Source organism: Gobio gobio (genome assembly GCF_949357685.1).
Source record: "Gobio gobio genome assembly, chromosome: 18".
Taxonomy (NCBI): Eukaryota; Metazoa; Chordata; class Actinopteri; order Cypriniformes; family Gobionidae; genus Gobio; species Gobio gobio.
Window position 1 is genome coordinate 36516006 of NC_137111.1, and position 21408 is coordinate 36537413.

The 21408-nt window shown below is 37.7% G+C and overlaps 1 protein-coding gene and 1 pseudogene across 3 annotated transcripts; one reads left to right on the plus strand and one right to left on the minus strand.

The window, feature by feature from the left end:
• The first annotated feature begins 3383 nt into the window (after positions 1 to 3383).
• Positions 3384 to 16268, plus strand: metap1 (methionyl aminopeptidase 1). Of its 2 annotated transcripts, none has more exons than XM_079841983.1 (12): positions 3384 to 3529; positions 3613 to 3783; positions 6834 to 6885; positions 7009 to 7118; positions 7261 to 7321; positions 10629 to 10720; positions 11813 to 11896; positions 12998 to 13136; positions 13774 to 13905; positions 14116 to 14259; positions 14392 to 14457; positions 15219 to 16268. In XM_079841983.1, the coding sequence occupies exons 2-12, from the start codon at positions 3613 to 3615 to the stop codon at positions 15383 to 15385; spliced, it is 1218 nt and encodes a 405-aa protein (XP_079698109.1). In that variant the 5' UTR covers positions 3384 to 3529; the 3' UTR covers positions 15386 to 16268. The 2 variants fall into 2 exon arrangements, with proteins under 2 accessions (XP_079698109.1, XP_079698108.1); XM_079841982.1 differs by lacking the exon at positions 3384 to 3529 and adding an exon at positions 8782 to 8805 and having other exon boundaries at positions 3578 to 3783.
• A 365-nt stretch (positions 16269 to 16633) lies between these two features.
• LOC307141821 (alcohol dehydrogenase 1-like) lies at positions 16634 to 20465 on the minus strand (annotated as a pseudogene). The gene is made up of 7 exons: positions 20413 to 20465; positions 18784 to 18815; positions 18596 to 18677; positions 18298 to 18522; positions 17160 to 17415; positions 16907 to 17036; positions 16634 to 16823 (listed from the first exon to the last, which is right to left on the minus strand). The product of its transcript is annotated as an alcohol dehydrogenase 1-like (transcript).
• Between the last annotated feature and the right edge of the window lie 943 nt (positions 20466 to 21408).

Here is a 21408-nt window from a genome sequence, read left to right on the forward strand (position 1 = left end):
TACAATAATAATAAATAAAATGGAATATGCATTCAATTACATTTCAACTATGTGTTTTCTAATGGACAATATAATGCTGATATCTACAGTGCAGGGTGACCGATATAATGCTTGCTAGCAAATTGGATATAGCCTAAATTCTAATAGAGTTGCTAAGCAATACGAAATTCACAGTGCAAAGTTTATACATCTATCACTTTGACTGAAATTTGATCAATTTCTGTTCCATCTGTAATTATAGTGTTTTCTTTCACGAATGGAATCATAGGCCTGTAGATGGCCGCTTTTGAAAACAACATAGCCTCGAAACATTCGTGATTTTTTTGTTTCGGAACATTGATTCAGAGCTTGTTTCAAACTCGCCAAGTCACATGATTTCAGACTTTGTTTGACTTGAAGCAGCAAGCAGAAGACTTTAGAAAGGTACTTTAAAGGGTTAGTTCACCCAAAAATTAAAATTTGGTCATTTATTACTCACCTTCATGTCGTTCCAAACCCGTAAGATCTTTGGAACACAAATTAAAATATTTTTGATGAAAAAATAAGAGCTCTCTGAACCACCCAAAGGCAGCAACATAATTGCAACTTTCAAGGCCCAGAAAGGTAGTAAAGACATTGTTAAAATAGCCCATGTGACTACAGTGGTTAACCTTAATTTTATAAAGCGAAAAAAACCTAATAATAACGACTTTATTCAACTATTTTTTCTCGTCTGTGTCGGTCTCCTACGCAGTTGACGTAGTAAATACAGGGCTGCGCTTCCGATTTCTATGGCAGAACGGCGGCTCACCATTGGCTAGCTCCTGCATCAGCATTACACACAAACATCGTGGTGCTCACATGAACATCCTCGGCCAATGGTAAGCCGACGTTCTGACGTAGAACTCAGAAGCGCTGCACTGTATTTACTATATCAACAGCAAAGAAATTGTTGAATTAAGTCGTAATTTTTGGGGGGTTTTACGCACAAAAAGTATTCTCATCGCTTCATAATTAAGGTTGAACCACTGGAGTCACGTGGACTATTTTAACAATGTCTTTACTACCTTTCTGGATCTTGAAAGTTGCAATGACGTTGTTGTCTATGGAGGGGTCAAATTTCCAATGATTCACCACTAGAGGGCGTTGATTTGTTGAACCAATGAAAAAGTGTATTACAAAATGGAGAATGATATTGATTTGCTTCTAACCATAGACCGTAAAAAAATATGTACGACGCGACTTCATTGACTTCCGCTGACCATAGTTGAAGCTTTCATAGGCCCCCTTACGGCGCTGACATCTTGGGACCGAGTCTGCGCAGTAGCGATCTCGGGACCGGAGTTGCGCAGTAGAGAACAGGAAGTAGAGGCACGATTATCAAAAGCCCGCCCACACTCTCGCAGATGCAGAACAATTAATTGTGTTGGTGTGAAATAAACAGCTATGGAAATTTATAAATTAAAGCTAAAGCTCCAATCTCCTCCCAAAAATCCCGAAAAAAGTCTGTTAGTGCCTCAGTGACAACTTCACTCAGAGAAGCCGTCAATCTCAGCTGTCAATCATGACGTCACACCCCCCGTTTTTATAGCATCAAATAACTCACTAAAACTAAACTTATTTAAAAAACGAACACTTGAAATGAAATTATCGTAATAAAAACTGCCTAAAATGACAGAAACCATCTTTAGGAAACAATTATTTGAAGTGTAATTAAATTGTTTAGTGTGTCTCGCGTCCATTCAAATACATGGAGGGGTGGGGTTTAGGAGCTATACTGGGAGGCGCGGAAGCACTACAGGCTTGCTTCTAACTATTTTTTTATTTTTTTTATTCAATGCCATAAGAACATGAGGTATTACATACTCATAATATCACATTAACTTTAGCTGTCAGGAAATGAAAAAAAAAAAACATACAAACAAAAAATTACATAAAGTCCAGTGCTTTCAAAGCATTACATGTTTTCATTGCTTTTTTGTTCTTTGCTTGTTCCAAGAGATTTACATACAATGTAAAGTCATTTACAAAGTGTGAAAAATTTGGTTTACATTGAGTCCACTTTTTTTTATGTATATGATATTTTCCTAATAAAATCAATAACTCTATAATATGTTGTTCTTTGCATTCTAAGTTATCATTCTGAGTATAAAAAAGGACATCAAATACACATATTTCTATCATACAATTCATTTTTCTATTAATAAAGTTTTCTAAATCTTTCCAAAATAATCTTGAGTAAATGCAGTGAAAAAACAGGTGCAAAATAGTTTCTTTTTCCAGTGCACAAAATTCACAGGTATATGAAATTTTTAACTTAAATCTTTCCAAAACGTGCTTAGCGGGATAAATTCTGTGAAGTATTTTGTAAGACACTTCCTTAATTTTATTATTAACACAAAACTTATTTGGCAATTTCCATGCTTTGACCCATGAGATATCACCAAATAAAGATGACCAAAAGAATCTTGCTGCAGGAAAAGACACAGAACAAAGAGCATTTCTTATATCCTTATTGCAACATTTTTGTTTTAAAACATTAATATTACCAATGAAAATGTTACTACAAAGATTGTCTATACTGATTTCTTCTGAATTAGAGTTCTTTAAGAGTAATGTCACACTCTTTGGAATCGCGTCAAGAACAACAGCAAATTCTCTCGGTTTAACTGGTAATTGAAACTTTTGTAGAAATTCAGTGCATGATAACAAATATCCATTGGCATTAAGCAATTGTCTTACTAATATAATCCCTTCATTATACCAAGTATGATGGAATAAAGATTTGTTTTTAAATAGTATGTCTTTGTTATTCCAAATGAAATAATTGTGTGGTGAAAAATTGTGCTTATATACCAGCTTGCTTCTAACTACTAACCCCAAGCCTTGCCTAATAACAAAAAAACAAGCACTACATATTAATAAAAGAACACAGATTTTACAGAACTATGATCAATAAGGGTGTTGAATTATTTGAAGAAGAAAAAAATTATGTATATATATAAAATTACATTTAGTACATTTTGACTTAAAGAAAACGATGTAAAAGGTGGCACTTACATGAACCATTATTATAGGCCTATGTCATTGAGTTTTTGTTGCATGTACACTGTTTTAACCAGCGGGTGTCACCAGCCTTATGTTGTTTTGAGCACTTCAAAACAGTGAATAATATTGCTAAGCAATTGATTTAATTGATTCTTTGTTTCTCCCATGATACCTGTAACGAAGACTTTAGCGTTCACGTTTTCTCCGGATCCAGATTAGCTCAGAGCTGGGTTTCTCTTGCTATTCAAGAGTGGAGCGGGAAATAGATAAACCTGGAATGGAGCTACGGAGGCGGCTTTACAGAACGTTTTGAGCGGAGCTGGGTGGGTCTCTGTTACTCCGCTCCACTAATAAACAGAATTCCTGTCCGGTATTAGGTCTGCGTTGCTTGGTGAGGCCTGTGATGTTTTTTGCTTCTTGTGGAACTATTTTAGTTGTGGGAGAACAAATATACGAACTAACTTTACATTGACGTCTGGTCAATAATTGTGGCTGCAGTAAGGTAAAATAAATAGATAAATAAATACTCAATTTTGCAATGATGCACAAGGTGATGTTGGAGTCCCTCCCTCCCTCTGATCTCAGATGACTGCAGCGGTTAGACAGCAGCAGCTCTCTCTCTCAGTGACCGACAGCAGAAGCATGGCGGCGGTGGAGACACGGGAGTGCGAGACGGAAGGCTGCTGCAGCGAAGCTAAGCTCCAGTGTCCCACATGCATCAAACTCGGAATTCAAGGCTCATACTTTTGCTCTCAGGTGAAGCTCTGACACTTTGGTTTAAGAAACAAGCGAAGCTCTCGGGTTTTGTAGCGCATGTCACGCTGCCGGCCTACGGTACTGAGCTCAGCATTAGCTAGCTAGCTGTCTTTACATCATAAACAGGCACTTTAACCCTTGCTTTGCGCTTTGACGTTTGCATTAAAGTTTTGTGCATGGTGATTTTCAGGATAACGTATTTGTCTGGGATGTTAAACCCTAACAAGGAGTGAAAATGTAGATTTGGGAGCTGTTTCTCTGCTCAGCGTGCTTTAAATGACTTCAGCTCAACGTGGCCCGCTTGCTGTCCAGTTGCTAAATCAATACACCAACCTTTTAGTTATTGTATTATAATCTGTAAAGTTAAATGACAACATTGATGCGTAAATCCGTCCAACCTTTAAAGGAGTGTAGATTTAACCCTGACTCTTCATTCTCGTGTGATTCGCTGCTGGGCACTCCTAGTCTAGGCAATGACTCAAATCCTAGTGGGCTGCTATATGGCCATGGTGAACAAAATGCTGTCTAGGTTGGCAGTTAACTGGGTTTTGAGGCAAAACATAAGAGTGCACAGCATAATTTTGGCCATAATATGTGTGTTTTTTAAGGCATGTGTTCAAAAAATGCTGTACAAGTGGACCGCTCATTACATTTTAAAACAAATTTGGACTCCAGCACCTGTTGCAGGTCTGGTGTCCTGCTTTTGGAGTTGAGGGGCTGATATTATGACAGGGTGTTGCCAAGCCCAATATATCGGTTTTGAGATTTCCACCGATTCCATTTGATTCAAACATTCAGCTTTGCAGCACTATATAATTCACCCTCATGTAATTTTAAGACTGTATGAAATTCTTTCCTCTGTGGAAACACTTCTGTAAGTTTTTGTCTTCAAGCACTGAAAGTCAGTTGGGTTCCATGTTGTTTGGACCCTAACGTTCTTCAGATTATCCTCATTTATGTTCCACTGAAGAAAGTCAGTCATACAGGTTTGGAACTACATGAGGGTGAGTTAGTGATGAAAGAAGTTTCATTTTGTGTAACAAGCTCTCCCTGCAATGCTATAAAATGGAGAAGTGCAGAGCTTTGTGATGTATTATATAGGATATTTTCATCAGCTTTTCTTTCTATTTGTGCTAAAGTCTGATAATTTACTCACCCCCATCTCATCCAAGATGTTCATGTCTTTTTTTTCTTCAGTCAAAAAGAAATTAAGTTTGAGGAAAACATTCTAGGATATTTCTCCATATAATGTATTTCAATGGCAACCAATGGGTTGAAGGTCCCAATCAATGCAGTATTAAAGGGCTTTAGAGGGCTCTGCAAGATCCCAGCTGAGGAATAAGGTATTACGATCAGTCATTTTCAATAAAAAATAATATACTTTTTAACCACAAATTCTCGACTTCAGTGTTGTGATTCTTCACGGCATATGACGTCATCACGCCTTAAATTAATATTAATATATGTATATTAATATTAATCATATACATTTTTATTTAAGTAAAATTTTTCTTAAAAATGACAGATTGTTTCAATAGATTAGCCCCTTTTCCTCAGCTTGGATCGTGCAGAGCCCTCTAAAGCCTTTCGAAGCGCTTTGAAACTGCATTGATTTGGACCTTAATCCTGTTGGTTGCCATTGAAATGCATTATATCAAGAAATATCCTGGTATTTTTTTCCTCAAAAAACTTAATTTCTTTTCGATTGAAGAAAGGAAGACATTAACATCTTGGATGACATGAGGGTGAGTAAATCATCAAGAAATTTTCATTTTAAAGTGAACTAATCCTTTAATGTACTTCCTATTCAAACTGGAAGCTGCACATATAAAAAGACTTTACTTTGGACTATGATTTGCTATTTATTGCAAGCATAATTTTGGACACAAATTTTGATATTCCTGTTGCATTCATTGCAAGATCATCACTCATAGTCATAATATTTGATCAGTTTCCTGGAAGAGAATGTTACATTTTAAATGCTATAATATACACTACCATTAAAAATATTAATATGCTGATTTGGTGCTCAAGAAACATCTTATCAATGTTGAAAACCGTTGTTGCTTAAAGGTCCTGTTCTTCGTGATCCCATTTTTCAAACTTTAGTTAGTGTGTAATATTGCTGTTAGAGCATAAATAATACCTGTAAAATTATAAAGCTCAAAGTTCAATGCCAAGCGAGATATTTTATTTAACAGAAGTTCCTTTTCAAAGCCTACAGCGAACGGCTGGTTTGGACTACATCCCTGTACATCCTGCTTTAATTACGTCAATAGAACAGTTTGTTGACTAACCTCCGCCCACAAGAATACGCAAAAAAGGGGGCGTGGTCGTGTTGCTCTCCGACGTGGAGAAGAGGAAGTGTTGTGTTCGGTTGCATTTGTAGAGAGTTTTTTTCGCCATGTCGTCCAGATGCTGTTATTTTCATCCCGGAGTCAAATCACCTTTGTTTGGCCTTCAGGGACGCTGTACTTTGAGCGCATGCATCTCCCCGTTATGGTAAGAGGCGCGACCTTTCCGGGCAACGCCGCTGCTAAGCTGCTGTCGAATCACAACACGGGAACCGCTGGCACAATCAGAACTCGTTACGTATTTCTGAAGGAGGGACTTCATAGAATAAGGAAATCATCAAGCCGTTTTTTTAGGACAGTGAAAACAGCGGTATACAGATAAGTAAATTGTGTGAAAAATACTGTTTTTTTACACGCGAAACATGAACACATGTTATATTGCACACTGTAAACACAATCAAAGCTTCAAAAAATCAGGAAAAACGGGACCTTTAATATTTTTGTGAAAACCATGATAAAAATTTTCAGGATTCTTTGATGAATAGAAAGTTCAATAGAACAGCATTTATTTTTTATAACATTATATATGTCTTTACTTTCACCTTTTGATCAATATAACATATATTCGTTCGTATATAATTAGTTTGAAGAAAAAAACGTACTGAACCTAAACTAATTTTGTACACTATCAAAGCTAACAGAAATTTAAGAAGTGAAATCGTTTGAGTAATAACTTAAGATCTTCTATGTTTTCAGGAATGTTTCAAAGGCAGCTGGGCCACCCATAAACTGCTCCACAAAAAAGCAAGTATGTGTTGTTTTATTCACTCTCACTGAACTTTAACTTTAATTTTGCATTTGCATTTTTTTTGCTCTATTCAAATCATGTCTTGCATAATGCCATCATTTATATCTGGCATTTTATCTGTAGAGGAGGACAAAGTAAACGATGATGGAACGAACTGTGTGGAGAAAGAAATCAACACAGACCCATGGCCTGGGTACAGATACACTGGTAAACTTCGACCCTACTATCCACTGGTAAGGACACCGAACACTAGAGACATGAGCACAGACAGCATAAAAAATTGCATCATAATTACAGCACACTCACACATGGATTACTAAAGAATAGAACAAATTTGTTAATGAACAAAAATATTTTTTCCTTGGTTGTTTTCAGACTCCCATGCGGCTTGTTCCTAGCAACATCCAGAGACCAGACTATGCAGATCATCCTTTGGGTAAGATTGCAAAACCCTTCATGCATCGTGACCTCATCATGACCTCATTTTGCAAATTATGCACTACAAAACTCAAATTGACTTCTCTAACCTGGACTAGCTTTCTTGCCCCAAGCCATTTATCTGAATCATTGCACTATTCTGACCAGCTGCCCTGTTTTGAGTACGCCTGTATGAAGTTTTACTTTTGACCCTTGCAATGAGCTGATATACAAGCTTTTAAACTAATGGTCTCCATCTCAAAGTGCGGTTTTTAAAGTGTTTGCTGCAATAGTGCACCTCTGCTGACCACATTATATACACATCTAGATGTGCAAGAATAACCTCAGTTCACTGAAAGCTTTAACTCTGTTTTTTGTTTATCACCTTTATTATTATGATTTGGAGTTTAATAAACTCAGAATTGTATATTTGAAATTAGGAAAAGGAGGCAATGAGGCCAAATCCAAATCAAAAAACAGTTATAGTAAAAGACAGTTATTTTGTGACGTCTTCTATTTTACTGTTTTCTATTTTCATATTATTTAAAATGTAATTTATTCCTTTGATGCAAAGCTGAATTTTCGACAGTCATTACTCTAGTCTTCAGTGTAGAGAGATAATTCAGAAATCCTTCTCATGTGCTGATTTGGTGTTCAAGAAACATTTCTTCTTATCAATGTTGAATGCTCAGGATTCTTTGTTGAACAGGAAGTTAAAAAAGAACAGCATTTATTTGAGATTTTTAATTTTTTTTATCAGTTTTATGCATTGTTGCTGAGTAAACGTTAAATCTTACAGACCCTAAACTTTTTAAACGAGTGGGTTTTTAAAAATAATAAATTATCACTTGCTATGCTAGTTAGTGTGTCTGAGAACCATGAAAACATGAAGTTCTTAGAAAAGGTCTATTTTTATTCAATGCAATGGAACTCAGATGTGTTTAAGTGTTCAAGTTCTTTTTTGGTCCCTGTAAATGATGTTCATGATGAAACAGTCCTTCAAACAATGATAGACCATACACGTCTTAAAGAACGAATTATGATTTTTCTTCTAGTGAAGATGCATCTCTCATGAATCACTGTGTATTGTGAATAAATGCTCATTTGTCCCTCATTAACGGATGCTGCAGAGTCTTCCCGTAAGTAACCATTATGTTGGTGATTAGTTGGTATTAGGCTCCTATAGTTACAGCCTCTCATTCCTCTGTTATTAGCTCTTCCTTGAGTCTCTGGCCCCGGCTTTCAAAATAAACAATAGTGATGTATTGAAAAAGCCTAAAAGTCTTCAAAAGCATCCCATGGTTAGGTCAGGAGTGTGTGCTCATTTTTAAACGTAGGTTCAATAGCACTTCTTTGTGAGAGCGTGTGTGATGGTCCTCAAGTCACTCTATACACGTTACCATTTATTTCCGTGTATGTGTGTGTTTGGGGGTGGGCTGCTGCAGTGTGTGTCTGAAGCTCTTCTCTTGCTCTCTGCAGCTGCAGAGGTTGGGTTGCTGGCAGGTACGAAGCCCCGCCGCTTCCCATGTGTGTCCAGACGGTGCTGTCCTCTTGTTTTAATAGCATTACAGGGAGCGGTTAGCTCCGCAGTGGGCGTGTGAGTGTATTATTGTGAGCGAGTGTGTGTCTGTTTAGTAGCATGGCTCTGTTTGTTTCTGCATGGCTGATATCGTTACTCAGCTGGGACTAGAGGTGGGCGATATGACCAAACGTTGTAGTGTTTATGCTGAGAATTCAATGAAAAATGGTACATCTTGTTTGCGTTACATTACTTAATTCTTGTTTTAGACACATCCTGTTCTCTTTTCGCATTACTACTACTACTACTTACAGGGATAGTTCACTCAAAAATGAAAATTCTGTTATTAATTACTCACCCTCATGTCATTCCAAACCTGCAAGACTTTTGTTCATCTTCGGAACACAAATTAAGATATTTTTGATGAAATCTGAGAGCTTTCTGTCCCTCCGTTGAGAGCTACGCAACTACCACTTTGACGCTTCAAAAAGTTCATAAAGAGATAAAACTAATCCATATGAATTGAGCGGTTTAATCCACATTTACTGAAGATATGCTTTATATGATGAACAGATTGAATTTAGGCTTTTATTCACATAAACATTCATCAACTCACTCATCAGTTGTGGTAAGCGGAAGCTCAAGCATGTGTGCGAGACATGCGAGGACCAATGAGGTTCATTCTCGTGTTACGCAACACATTTGAACTTCCAGAAGAACCACTGAGGTTTGTTCTCGCATGTCAAGCAGGTTCGGTCGAACTTCTGTTTATGTTTGCTGATCAATGTTTAAATGTGGATAAAAGCCTAGATTTAATCTGTTCATCATATAAAGCAATGAAGTTTTTGAAGCGTCAAAGTGGTAGTTGCGTAGCTCTCAATGGAGGAACCGAAAGCTCTCAGATTTCATCAAACATATCTTAATTTGTGTTCCGAAGAATGAAAGTTTTACGGGTTTGGAACGACATGAGGGTGAAAAATTAATGACCGAATTTTCATTTTTGGGTGAACTATCCCTTTAAATCCTTTAAGGGCTTTTTACTGTTTACATGAAGGCTCTAGCATTGGGCATCCTCATATATTCTATTGCTGACTGTTCAAGTTATTCTTGAATGGACTTTTCGGACTGTAAAATTGAGAGAAATGCCCTTTTCAATCCAGTTGATGTATTTTCTGTCACCATTTGACATTTTTCCCTCCCAAATGCTGAAACACACTTATACAATGCTCTTGTCCAAAGCACGTCAATATGAGGTATGCGATTTGCTGTTTGTTGCTAAGCATCTAGCAGTAACATTCTAACACCGCATCATGGTGTTTAATAATGTACACGTTTGGCACCGCAGTGCTCCAGAACAGGGTTTCATAAACCCGGGTAAAACTATTCCCTCTTCTAAACGTTTGTGAAATGTTTCCTCTACGCAGGGTTAAAAGCAGTGCTTCGAACAACAATAACCTGGGATTAAGCGCAGTGTGAAAAGATAATACATAGTATTATCCACACAATATATAGTCATACCGCCCAGCCCCAGCAGGAACTGTCTGTGATTACATCATTGCCAAACTGTCATGTCCTAGCACTCACTAGATCAGCGTCCATATGTGTGCGTGTGTGTGTTTGTCTCTAAGAAGTGGTTATGTTGTCTTCATTAGCTGACTGGAGACTGTGCTGTTGAGATTCTGTTGTGGTGAAGGTCAGTAGGCAGAGCTAGTTAATATATTTGAGTGGTAGTAAGATGCTTTTGTGGGTAGATGGGTATCAGTGTATTTTACTGCTCACCAATTCACAAATTCATCACATCTTGCAGGAATGTCAGAGTCAGAGCAGACCATGAAAGGGACGTCTCAGATTAAGATCCTCAACGCTGAAGAGATTGAGGGCATGAGAGTTGTCTGCAAGGTAAATCAACATCATAACATCATTTTAATTTTGCATGCAGAATAATAACTGAAATGTAACAGATGAAGTTTTGGGTGTTATTGTGAGAGTCGGGGATAAAGTACAACAACCACCAAATAATAGAGAACAGGAATCCATGTACTGTAGTTAATTAACTACCTTTAGTTTTGTGTTATACTTGAATGAATAGAATTACGTTGTTAATGTGTGTAACATTCACAATACAGTTCAAGAAATATTGTCCTAGATTAAATTTTTTGTTCTGTGAGTGGCGTCCCATAAGCTGATGAAAAAAAATATTTATTCTTGTAATGCAATGCACCAGTTTTAGCAAATCAGCTTGATGCTTACAGAATTAGAAACGAGAATACTGATAGAACAAAAACAAATGTAATAGATTTAATTAGGATGCATGGTGTGAGAAATTTTTCTGCCTCTATTTAACTTCTAATTGCTCTGCTGCTGTTCGTTCTGCCTCAGATTTCTTATTTAATTAGTCATTTGTCATCTGTGTGGAGAAACCCAGAAAACGCAAGATAAATTCAAACATTTTATGCAAATCAGCTGAAAATTTGCTAGTGTCAGCCTATCAAGTCTGTCGTGAGCAGAAGCACTAAGAGGAGGTTTGAATTGTTGACTAAAGACTGTTTGTTTCCTCCAATCTTCTTTTATTTCTTTCTTTATAAAGCACATTTAAAAACAACCATGGGTTGACCAATTTGCTATACATCGAATAAGAGAGAATTTTATTATTAATGAAAGGATGAAATAATTTTTCAAAACAATATAAAAACTTAACTTTTTGAAAAACAAAAAGAGAAGGCTGTTCCAGAGTGTTGGACCAGCAATAGCAAATGCTCAATCACCATGGTGCTTCTGTCTGGACCTAGGGATGGACAGCATTCTTAAATGTCCTGATGATTTGTGTGGATGTACCAACTCCGCGAGATGGACTGGTGCTAGATTATGTAATGATTTAAAAAAAAAGTTAAAATTGAATTCCACTCTAATAAACGTTACGTGCAACCACTGCGAGGAAATCAAGATGCGTTTGATTTGCTGAAATTTACACATGCCAGTTTCCTCCTTCAGCTGGCTCGAGAAGTTCTTGACATTGCTGCCATGATGGTGAAACCTGGAGTGACAACTGAGGAGATCGACCATGCAGTGCATTTGGTAAAACTTCATAATCTTTTCTCTCTTTCTTTCTCTTTGAATATTAAATAGTAGCCTGATCAATGCATAACGCTTAAATACAGGTTATCTAAGGGAAATGCCAAATTGCAGAGGGTTTTCATATGGAAATTTTGTCTCTTTTATTTGCTCTAAAGCAGTGGTTCTTTACCTTTTTGACTCCAGATGATATTCAAAGGCCCTCCTATTTAAGCTGATATGTACGGTCCATTTGTTGTATTAAAAATGAATAAACTCAAAAATATGATGTCAGTTTATTATTGTGCATATTTGTTTTAGTTTTTTTTTAGCATATTAATTTTGATAACTATATATTAATTCAGATAACTAAAGTAATATACCTATAATTGGTGTTAATATAACTAAATTTAAATCATTTTTAGACATTTTGGGGTGCCCCTGGAAGTTTGCTGAAGCCCCCTAGTGGGCCCTAAACTCCTGACTGAGAACCACTGCTCTAAATGTCATGATTCGTGCTGGACTACTTTTTGCTAGTTTCCTTCTAGAAAGTGCATAATTTTGTCAATAATTTGACAAGTTATTTGACAATTATGCTTATTGAATACATGGATTTTTATTTATTTATTGTAGACTCTTACTTTCATGATTTGAGTAATGCAGCCTGTATGGTAGGGCTGTAACGGTACGTAGAAATAGCCATATAAAAATTTGACTATATGTAAACGATATTATTTGCAATATAGAGTTTGTATTATCCAAGACTCGGCTAACTATTTATATGGGGTAATTTACCCAAGATTTTAAATTTCATCATGTACGTTTCAAATCTATAAGATTTTCGTTTAACTTCCAAACACAAATTATGTTTTTTATGAAACCTAGAGATTTCTGTCCTTAAAGGCATCAAGTGGTCTAATTCAAATTCAAGTCTTCTGAAGAGACACAATGGCTTTAGATGATGAACAGATTTACGACGATATGCGTACTGTAGTAAGCGCAGACGTTCACGTGACCAGCAAAATCGAATTGTGACGTGAGCGTATCGTTTCATCCCTACTGTATGGCCATTCTTGAGTGTTGATGCTAATGTGGTTTCTCCATGTTTACCATGTTTATGTTAAGGCGTGTACAGCGAGGAACTGCTACCCCTCTCCTCTGAATTACTACAACTTTCCCAAGTCCTGCTGCACCTCAGTTAATGAAGTCATCTGTCATGGGATACCTGACCGCCGTCTCCTTCAAGATGGGGACATACTAAACAGTATGTATCAGCATTAATGTGCACAAAGTATATGCATGCATCTTACAAGATATCTTATTTAGCCTCCAAGAATGCTATTTTAAAAGGATATCCACACATTTTCACTTTTCTGTGAATGCTTTGGCAGTGTCCAGACTGATATTGTTTCCTTCTCCTCAGTTTTGGTCCCGTTCCCAAAATAACACATTATTAAATCTTGTTTATTTTTGTATGTCAAAATAGAAAGTAAAAGAAAGAAATAACCAGTAAGCTCTTGATTCCAGGCTGCATGTTTTGTCTTTGAATACCTCAATATAAATATAACAGGATACATTCCTGAGAACTTCTTCTGTTTACTTTCAATGGCAATTGTACACTAAAACAGACCTTATACTGAAGGCAAGATCCTGACGGAATCTGCAGCCTCTTTTTGCTTTTTTTCCCCCACAGGTTATGAAAATATGTTAAATGGATTCCTCTGTCAATTGAAGTTCTACAATCATAATTGGAGCTGAATGCATAATCAAATAATTTTGTATCAATTTGTGTAGTTTTCTGCCGAGTTTTGGGAAACGTTCAGGGACAAAATTCAGTCTCAAGTTGAATTTCACTTCATGGGCTCACTTGGCCAATCATATGTTATTATTTTTCCCTGCAGTCGATATAACGGTTTACCACAATGGTTACCATGGAGATCTGAATGAAACCTTTTTTGTGGGAGAAGTAGATGAGGGAGCCAAGAGATTGGTTCAGACCACTTATGAATGTCTTATGCAAGCTATCGACTCTGGTGAGTATGAAACTACATGCAAACAAGCACTAAACAATTCAACAGACCCCATGTTATGTGAATTTGACATTTTTTTCGGACTAGGTTATGTAATATGTACAGTATGTTTGTCTGATGTAATCTAGACACTAATGACCTTTAGAGGGCAGGCTTGCACAGCGGGATGTCTATGTTGTGATCTGAGGTAGGGTTTTTTGCTGTCTTTTCTAGTGAAGCCTGGTATTCGGTATCGTGAGCTGGGGAACATCATCCAGAAACATGCACAGGCTAATGGTTTCTCTGTGGTACGGAGCTACTGTGGTCACGGTATTCACAAACTGTTCCACACGGCACCAAATGTACCGCACTATGCCAGTGAGTAACATCTTGTCATGTTTGATGCAGTCTGAATGATACAAGTATTGCACACTGTGATTGTAATCAAATCTGCAGAGATTGTAAACACTCATAAAGCTTGTACTGTCCTTGTTTCATGTATTTCTACAGAAAATAAAGCCGTTGGAGTGATGAAGCCTGGACATGTTTTTACTATTGAGCCCATGATCTGCGAAGGTAAGAGGAAAAAATAAAATTAAGCAGCACAACTATTTTCTACATTGATAATAATAATAGTTTCTTGAGCACCAAATCAGAACATTAATAATGCAGCAATAATGTGATTCCGCTTTGTCATCACAGGAATGAATTGCATTAGAAAATATCTAATTCTAATAACATTTCCCAATATTACTGTTTTAATTCATTTTATTCAAATAAATGCAGCCTTGGTGAGCATAAGGGACGTCTTCAAAAAAAAAATCGTATCACTTTTGAATGGTTGGCTATAAGTTTCATTTGTAATACTTTACAATAAGCTTTAATTTGTTAACATTAGTTTATGTATTAACTAACATTAATAAAGATGATCAAATACAGTAACCAATGTGTTGCTCATGGTTAGTTCATAAAAATGCAGCTGTTCATGTTACTTCATAGTGCACTAATGTTTACAAATACAACTTTTGATTGTAATAATGTATTAGTAAATGTTGAAATTAATATTAACAAAGATTTATAAATGCTGTAGAAGTGCAGTTCATTACTATTATTTTAACTAATGAAACCCTATTGTAAAGTGTTACTGTTTCATTTTGTGTAAGTGCAATATTCTTGTGTATCATGCAAGCAAATTGCTGAACCCAACTGCTCAAGTCTTCTTTCCTTCCACATATACTGTTAACTATAAAAATGAGTGTGATTTAAGTAAAAATGAGACTCAGTGTGATTTAAATATTGTAATCAATTGAATATTTAAGAGTCTTTGCTCTGTGCAGGTGGTTGGCAAGATGAGACGTGGCCAGATGGTTGGACTGCAGTCACTCGTGACGGCAAACGCTCTGCCCAGTTTGAACACACGCTCCTTGTGACGGAGACCGGCTGTGAAATCCTTACACGTCGCCTCGAGGATAATGGCCGTGCTCACTTTCTGTCCCAAATGTAGGATGGTAGGGTTATATCAGCCCTGTTGTGCAGTGGAGGATACAGCGGCTCTGCCCCATATCACCGATCAGCCAATCACATTGTGGTTCTCTGTTGGGCAGGAGATGATTGGCCAAGTGGCCGTGTCATTGGATTTGGGCAGGAGATGGAGATTTGATAACTTTTGAATGTGTCACCTGGCAGTCACATTAATCAGCTTGGATCTGAGAAAATTCAAAGGCACTGGCCTTTAACCTGGTTTCAGTGTCACCGCACTCTGTCTACATGGCAGAGGTATCTGTGTGAGTGGTTTTGCGTGTACGCACCTGTGTGTTTAATGAGAGCGTGTCAGCTGTGTGAGGTTTGCTGTCTCAGTCTGCTTCAGTGTGTTTGTATGCCTTGGCTCGTTGCAGTGTACCGGGTCTGTTTTGTAAGCCATTGTTGAGGTTTGAGATGCAACGAGTGTATGTGATAAAACCCTGTGGAGTCTCTCCAAATCTTATCAAATCAAGATTGATATATGACAACTCTTTACAGATGAAAGAGTGCCTCGTAATGTTATTGAACATTGTACAAATGTTTTTCATGAACTTCTACCAGCGTTCATAAGGTTCAATTAAATCGATCCAGTTTGAGTGAGAACGTGTCTGTGAACACCTAGGGAAACATTAGGCTAAGTACAATGGTGTAGTAATGTTCTGTGATGAGGAGAGAGTGGCCTTTTTGAATGTCCTCTCACTGCAGTCATCCTTAGTCAATGACAAGATGATTTTTGTTTGTCTACTTAAAGAACAATGCGAAAGTCTGAAAAGCAGTTGCAGGCCTCTGTCAGTTGGATGCATCTCATGGAATCAATTACAGTGTTTCAGTATTCAAGCTGAATTAAAGTATATTTTACTCCTTTATTTTGACTGTTTTTTTTTTATGTACAACAAATGCCAAACTTCAAGCTATCATCACAACAGAATGCAATTTCAATAATGACTTATGAAAGCAGGTGAAAAGATCATCCAAGAAGTTCCTCTGTATTGAATTGTTGTTGCTTTTAATGAAACAATTAAATTTCTTGCCATGCAGAACTGGAGTACAAGATTCAATCAATCATTTTAGTTTTACACCTTTCAGAAATAGTTTTAAGCGTGAAAGCTGTAAGTCTGAGCAATCTATTCCCATCTGTCTCAGACTGTGGTGTAGAAGTTGGGTGAAGATGATTTGCTTCTCATTTGGATATATTCAGTACGCATCGAATACTGTAAGATAGGAAAAAATGTTACAACTTTGACAGGATTAACTTGGGATACAGAAAAATGTGATAAATATAACATTTTCCAGTTTTCATAAGGTGGATGGCATCGTTGATCTCCTCCAGAGATTCATTTTGTGTGTTATAAACTCCTCAAGCTTTATTTTGCCGGACATGTAGTCTTCAACCAGTTTTGGAAGGTCCTTGACCTTAAAACCTTATTCACATAAACAGAAAGTAATGCATGTATAGGCATCTACACTGAAAGCCATTGACAGCATTAACTGGCGGCTGGTTTACCTCCTAATAGAGTTCCTATCCAGGTTTTCCCAGATATGAGCTGAATTGGTCGTTCAGAAAAGTTTGCATCAGTATACCCAACCAAAACACTCACACCCCAACCTTTAACACACGACTCCAGTGCACTCCCCTGAGGTCAAAGATGCATTAATTCACACACACACAAAGATTGAAAGTACTGAAAGCTTTTAAATGAGTAAGTACATAAATGCACTTTTTACATACTGTAGAGTATGTGTCAGTGAGGTCTTACCATTACTTCAGTGTTGCCCACACACTCGAGTGAGAAGTCCACTCCTCCATTGGTCATTTCTGCCAGTACTTCAGAGATTGGTTTATTATATGCTTTTGGATTCAGAAAATCAGTGGCACTAAAGACCTTTGCCTTCTCAAACTTCTGTTCGTTAATATCCACAGCAAAGATGCGAGAGGCTCCGGCATTTTTACAGCCCATGACTGCAGCCAGACCGACTGCACCCAGTCCAAACACTGCACACACAGAGCCTGGTGTTACCTTCACAAAAACACAAACCAATTACTATAGTAATGCACCTTAACTTTCACCTCACTATTCAAGCCACAAAAATAAGACACTTTAGTCAGAATTTCAAACTTTGTTTTACCCCTAAACGAAGAACGAAAAAGAACTTCACTTGAAGCATATCGGGGCCTTTAAACCTAGTAGTGACTGTTTTATGAGCAGTATGATTATCTCATTTTTAGTTTGAGAAGGAACCATATTCATCCACACAGTCATGCAGAGCCGAAGCACAACCAAAACAGTGTTCTTCCACAAAATTCATGCGGTTTTCTTTTCTTAACCGCTAGAGGGCCAAAAGTTACAACCTTTTAATTACCGTACTTGGAATACTGTTATTGATTTTGAATTATTCTAATACAAATAGAAATCTACACTCTAAGAAAAGTATTTAAAAATATGTCCCATGTACCATCGGAATTTTCTGAATTGATTTTCCACAGATTTTACCCATATTTTGAATTACGCATTGTGTTGTGTTTTAGGGTTGAAGGAAATGTCAATTTTTCGGAGGATTTTTTTTTTTACAGTGTAGAAATACCACAACGGATACACACTTTAGGATCCTGTTGAAAGTAGTACGTTAAGTCATGCAGGTATTTTTCCTCTACTGTTTATTAGTAGGCCTACTACAAATGAGGACATATTACTCATTTCATGTAACCTACTGCTTTTCGCATACTATGTAGTAAGTCATCATATTCGGATGTGGGAATGAATCACGAATCATCCACAGATCTGATTCGCTCAAACAGTGATTCTGTGAGGCTAACGGTTGCTTTTGCTTTGTTTGGAATTGCTTTCTTTGACTGAGCAAAAGTGTTAAGTGTCCAAATGCTTCTCGAGTCTCTACTCATCCCCAGCTGTGTTGACAGCAGCACCGTCGCCAGTAGCAACGCTGCAGGCGAGCAGACACACGAGGTCGAGTGGGGCATCTTCATGAATCTTTGCCACATAAATCTGGTTCATGACGATATACTCAGGGAAGGTACCAGTGCCTGTGAACTGCAAGAAGGGCTGACCACGGCAAGTAAAACGTGTTGTGGGATACGACATTAAATCAATATATTTATTTATCCTGACAGAAAAAAAAAGTAATTTGTAAGCGTTAAAAAAAAACGATGAAATATGTGACAAGTTCTGTTTCTCACCAGCTGCGGTCAAACAGGTTTGTTTTTGGACAGAATCTGCATTCTCCACACTGAGATATTGGGAGTGGAATGACCTTATCACCTGTTCACCACAATACACAGATGCATTTTTAGTCTACAGCAACATATTTACACTCACAGTTAAAGGGAATTAAAGGATAAAACAAAATCTGTCATCTTTTACTCACCCTCATGTTCCAAACCAGTAAGACTTTTATTTCTTCAGTGGGACACAAAAGAACATGTGAAGTCAGTGTTATTTTAGTATTATTTATATACTATTATATAATTAGGGGCCAAGCACCGAAGGTGCGATGACACCTATTGTATCTGTTCGTTTTTTTATTATTATAAAACCGTATGGTAAAAAGTTTTGAGATTTGGCACACAAGTTTGGAGTCTCTAATTCAATCCCTCTAGCACCATCAACTGTCCAAATTTTCATTTATGTTAATAACTAATTTGAACCATAAGGAAACCGCATATTCTCCCTTTTTTTGAATTATTCCCACCTTTTTAATACTTTTCAAAGGCCATGCTAGCAAAAAATTGTCAAAAACATTTTGATAAACCCAACCGTTCTTGAATGACGTGCGAACGAATTAGACGAAGACAAATAAAATTGGTCTTGTTAGATCCGTTACTACATGCCAAGTCGAATGATACCCAATTCCCATATTGGCCATTTTGAATTTTGTAGTAAAAGGCTGTATTTTATGAATGCATTAGCATATACGAAACTTGGCGCCATGCCCTGAAAGAGCCTGAGAAGTTTTGGGTCAGTGCCACCTAGTGGTAAAAAAAATTATATTTGAATGCGGTTGACCTATTTTACCAACAATACCAAACATGCAAAGTTTCAACTTCTGGTTTGTCTGACGTTGTGATTTAGCATTTAAAAAACATTTGCAAATATTCACAAAACTGCTATTCCAATCAAGAAGAAACCACTGTCGAAGTTGACTAAATGATTAAGGACAAATGTCCACTTCAGGGTGTCGTGGAGGGGTGAGGTGTCTAAGTCACAACATCTAGCTACTGGGGTTCCCCAGGGCTCAGTGCTTGGACCACTTCTCTTCTCCATCTACATGTCATCTTTAGGATCTGTCATCCAGAAACATGGCTTTTCCTGTCACTGCTATGCTGGTGACACTCAACTCTACTTCTCATTTCAACTAGATGATCCTACAGTTGCTGTTCGTATTGCAGCCTGCCTGACAGACATTTCTGGCTGGATGAAGGACCATCACCTTCAACTCAACCTTGCGAAAACCTGGTCTCAACCAACCCAGCACTTCATCACAATTTCTCCATTCAGCTTGGCTCATCAACCATAACTCCTTCCAGGACAGTCAAGAACCTTGGAGTTGTGTTTGATGATCAGTTAAACTTCACTGACCATATTACTGTAACAGCCCGGTCCTGCAGATTTGCGTTATGCAACACTAGGAAGATTAGACCCTTCCTATCAGAGCAGGCCACACAACTCCTGGTCCAAGCTCCTGTTCTCTCCAGACTGGACTACTGTAATGCTCTTCTACTGGGCCTTCCGGCATGCACTATCGAGCAGCGTGGGTGGTCTTCAATGAGCCGAAGAAAGCCCACGTCACACCTCTCTTCATCAGTTTGCACTGGCTGCCAATTTGACAGCCGCTTGCATAGGCACTAGTGCTTGCCTACAAATCAACCACAGGCTCTGCACCAATATACCTAAACTCGCTTGTTCAGATTTACGCACCCTCCAGAAGCTTGTGTACTGCAAGTGAACAACGCCTCGTAGTGCCATCCCAAAGAGGCATGAAATCACTCTCGCTGACCTTTTCCTGGACCGTTCAATTCCAGGAATCTCAGTTCGAGCAGCTGTAGCCATTTTCAAAAAACGTCTGAAGACACATCTTTTCCAGCAGCACCTGACCAATTAAGACTAGTACTTAACTAACTTAACTGCTCGTTTTTCTTTTTATTTATAAAAAAAGAAAAAAAACTGTGTGTACTGTGCTAGATTAACTGAGACTTGTTACAGCACTTGCATGCTGTTGTCCCTTGTTTTTCTGATTGCTTCTATTGCTCTCTTCATTTGTAAGTCGCTTTGTATAAAAGCGTCTGCTAAATGATTAAGTGTAAATCTAAATCTTGACATGTAATTGTTTATAAGAGATATTCAGTTACATAAATTCATTCAAATACAAGAGTGGATTAGAGTAAAAACACTTCAATGTTTAACAATAACCAAAACATGTAAGGGGGTCATGAGTAACATTGCTCTCTAGAACAGGTGTGTGGAGCCTACCAGTATAGAACCTTTTACACTATATTGCCAAAAGTTTTGGGACGCCTGCCTTAACATGCACATGAACTTTAATGACATCCCGTTCTTAATCCGTAGGGTTTAATATGGAGTTGGTTCACCCTTTGCAGCTATAACAGCTTCAACTCTTCTGGGAAAGCTTTCCACAAGGTTCAGGATTTGGTTAATATTTTACCATTCTTCTAGAAGCGCATTTGTGAGGTCAGGCACTGATGTTGGATGAGAAGGCCTGGCTCGCAGTTTCCGCTCTAATTTAGGACTCTGTGCAGGCCAGTCAAATTCCTCCACACTAAACTCGGTCATCCATGTCTTTATGGACATTTCTTTGTGCACTGGTGCGCAGTCATATTGGAACAGGAAGGGGCCATCCCCAAACTGTACCCACTAAGTTGAGAGCATGAGATTGTCCAAAATGTATGTCTTGGTATGCTGAAGCATTAAGAGTTCCTTTCACTGAAACTAAGGGGCCAAGCCCAGCCCCTGAAAAACAACCCCCACACCATAA

Excerpts from the sequence above, each read along its gene's own strand:
- metap1 (XM_079841982.1), top strand. The coding sequence starts at position 3,613 with ATGACTGCAGCGGTTAGACAGCAGCAGCTCTCTCTCTCAGTGACCGAC. Across the intron at positions 7,119-7,260 it reads TTCGACCCTACTATCCACTG|ACTCCCATGCGGCTTGTTCC; the intron begins GTAAGGACACCG and ends GGTTGTTTTCAG. Across the intron at positions 14,458-15,218 it reads TGAGCCCATGATCTGCGAAG|GTGGTTGGCAAGATGAGACG; the intron begins GTAAGAGGAAAA and ends TGCTCTGTGCAG.